At 38.9% G+C, this 3563-nt stretch overlaps 1 protein-coding gene across 1 annotated transcript; it reads left to right on the top strand.

Annotated features, from left to right (window-relative positions):
- Positions 1 to 911: 911 nt before the first annotated feature.
- Positions 912 to 2814, top strand: LOC145875709 (uncharacterized). The gene is made up of 2 exons (XM_082971535.1): positions 912 to 933; positions 1049 to 2814. The coding sequence occupies exons 1-2, from the start codon at positions 912 to 914 to the stop codon at positions 2626 to 2628; spliced, it is 1602 nt and encodes a 533-aa protein (XP_082827661.1). The 3' UTR covers positions 2629 to 2814.
- Positions 2815 to 3563: the final 749 nt, after the last annotated feature.

The raw sequence follows: 3563 nt of genomic DNA, 5'->3' as shown, positions 1-3563 counted from the left end.
GTTTCCTCATTACCAGATATACTACATCCATAACTAGTGGTTTCCTCATTACCAGATATACTACATCCATAACTAGTGGTTTCCTCATTACCAGATATACTACATCCATAACTAGTGGTTTCCTCATTACCAGATATACTACATCCATAACTAGTGGTTTCCTCATTACCAGATATACTACATCCATAACTAGTGGTTTCCTCATTACCAGATATACTACATCCATAACTAGTGGTTTCCTCATTACCAGATATACTACATCCATAACTAGTGGTTTCCTCATTAGCAGATATACTACATCCATAACTAGTGGTTTCCTCATTACCAGATATACTACATCCATAACTAGTGGTTTCCTCATTACCAGATATACTACATCCATAACTAGTGGTTTCCTCATTACCAGATATACTACATCCATAACTAGTGGTTTCCTCATTACCAGATATACTACATCCATAACTAGTGGTTTCCTCATTACCAGATATACTACATCCATAACTAGTGGTTTCCTCATTACCAGATATACTACATCCATAACTAGTGGTTTCCTCATTAGCAGATATACTACATCCATAACTAGTGGTTTCCTCATTACCAGATATACTACATCCATAACTAGTGGTTTCCTCATTAGCAGATATACTACATCCATAACTAGTGGTTTCCTCATTACCAGATATACTACATCCATAACTAGCTGTTTCCTCATTAGCAGGGAGGTGTTTCTGCAATCAAATTGTGTCCGCATTGCCCTCGTGCTGCAATTTTAGCAAACACAGGGCCTATATTGGAAACCAAAAGTCATCTGGCGCACTGCTTAGGATTTCAACAACTTTAATAACTTATTTCTAGTTACTACTAATGTGAAAACAAGACAAAATGTGATTGTTGCTAAGTTAACTGTCTTAATGGTCAAATCATTTAACAGAAGTCAATTGTTGTACAAGTTCATGGGTATGCTCTGGGCATCACCTTTTACCTCAAATAAACAGTGGATTTCTGCTGTCGTGGGCCTTTAACCATCTGCCTGACTTTGTTCTCACAGGAGAGAGACGGGACTATCGTGGATCCTCTGGGGAGCCTCAACAACCTCATGATGCTGACGAGGCAGAGAAGAGTCTCTCCACATCAGAACACCTCAATAAACACCAGCGAGTTCACACAGGAGAGAAATCTCACTGCTGCTCTGACTGTGGGAAAAGATTAAACTCTTCACTAGGCCTTAAAATACATCAAAGAATTCACACTGGGGAGAAACCTTATGGCTGTGATCAATGTGGGAAGAGTTTTACTGACTCTAGCAGTCTGACTCAACACCAGAGAATACACACAGGAGAGAAACCTTATAGCTGTGATCAATGTGGGAAGAGTTTTTGTCAATCTAGCCATCTGACAGTGCACCAGAAAAGACACACAGGAGAGAAATCTTATAGCTGTACTCAATGTGGGAAGAGTTTTGTTACATCTAGCCAGCTCACATTACACCAGAGAACACACACAGGAGAGAAAACTTATTGCTGTGGTCAATGTGGGAAGAGTTTTACTAACTCTAGCAGTCTGACTCTACACCAGAGAAGACACACGGGAGAAAAACCTTATAGCTGTGGTCAATGTGGGAAGAGTTTTGTTCAATCTAGCCATCTGACTCAACACCAGAGAACACACACACGAGAGAAACCTTATAGCTGTGGTCAATGTGGGAAGAGTTTTACTAAATCTAGCAGTCTGACTAAACACCAGAGAATACACACAGGAGAGAAACCGTATAGCTGTGATCAATGTGGAAAGAGTTTTACTAAATCTAGCAGTCTGACTAAACACCAGAGAATACACACAGGAGAAAAATCTTATAGCTGTGGTCAATGTGGGAAGAGTTATGTTAAATATGCACATCTGACTCGACACCAGAGAACACACACAGGAGAAAAACCTTATAGCTGTGGTCAATGTGGGAAGAGTTTTGTTCAATCTAGCCATCTGACTCTACACCAGAGAATACACACAGGAGAGAAATCTTATAGCTGTTGTCAATGTGGAAAGAGTTTTGCTGCATCTGGCAGTCTGACTCGACACCAGAGAACACATACAGGAGAGAAATCTTATAGCTGTTGTCAATGTGGAAAGAGTTTTGCTGCATCTGGCAGTCTGACTCGACACCAGCGAGTACACACAGGAGAGAAACCATTCCACTGTTCAGATTGTGGGAAAAGATTCTCAACTTCACAGAATTTGAAGACGCACCAGAGAACACACACAGGAGAGAAACCTTTTAGCTGTGATCAATGTGGGAAGAGTTTTACTACATCTAGCAGTCTGACTAAACACCAGAGAATACACACAGATGATAAACCTTATAGCTGTGATCAATGTGGGAAGAGTTTTGTTAAATCTACACATCTGACAGTGCACCAGAGAACACACACAGGAGAGAAACCTTATAGCTGTACTCAATGTGGAAAGAGTTTTACTAAATCTAGCAGTCTGACTCTACACCAGAGAATACACACAGGAGAAAAACCTTATAGCTGTGGTCAATGTGGGAAGAGTTTTGTTCAATCTACAGATCTGAGAGTGCACCAGAGAATACACAGAGGAGAGAAACCTCTTAGCTGTGACCATAGATAATCTGATAAAAGATCTCTGATCAAATATTAGAAAATACATTAAGGAGTTGTTTCATGATATCAATGAATTAATGTCACAATGTAGAATGTTTAAACATTGTAGAAGGAGTATTTTAATGATGTCACAATGTAGAACCCTAAATGTTTGTCCCCTGTTCTATTGATTTCAACATGATATGGATATTAACCTCAGGGGGAAAATCCAGGCTCTGAAATGGAAGAGTTACTATTTATGTGATTTAACAAAAAGTGACTAACAAAAAAAGAGTTGTGTTACACTCACCACGTTGGTGACGCACTGGAATCACAATGCAACACTTCAAAATGTAGATAGCTGTTTTCTACAAATTGTCCTCTAACCAGGGATGTACACATTATTCCCAGATTCCGTGTGGTTTTGGAGCTGTTAGTTTTAACAGGACTTGCAACCTCATCTCCCTTCTGTCACACAAATGATTTTAGCGATGAGTTACGACAAATAAGTGTTGTGTTCCTTTGTTTAGGGACCCCTAAATTTAACTGTTTCACTCCAAAATGTAGCTGACTGTCTTCGGCAGGTTGTCCTCTAACCAGTGAGGTAAAATATATCTCCCATTTCCATGTGTTTTTTAGTTGTGTTAGTTTCAACAGCACGTACAACCTGATTTCCCCCCTAATCGATATCAGTGATTTATTGCTACTTGTCAAAACAACAGTGTTTCTGGTGCTTGTGCAGTTTATAAGGTGCTTGTTTTTAAAAAGTAATATGATTATTGTGGCAGATGTTTGTCTATATAGCACATGTTATGTTTAGGTTTTCAATTTATCACAAACTGTTTCTGCATATTGGTTATTGATTTGTACATGTTAAAACTGTGTTTTGACATTGGGGATATCCCACCTAGAAAAATGTAATTGAAAATACTTTGAAAAAAGGACTATGCAACCAAATATTTA

Source organism: Salmo salar, unplaced genomic scaffold (genome assembly GCF_965601325.2).
Source record: "Salmo salar unplaced genomic scaffold, fSalSal1 ptg000321l, whole genome shotgun sequence".
Lineage (NCBI taxonomy): Eukaryota > Metazoa > Chordata > Actinopteri > Salmoniformes > Salmonidae > Salmo > Salmo salar.
Note: the sequence above shows the minus strand (reverse complement) of the source record. Positions and strands in the feature narration are given on the sequence as shown.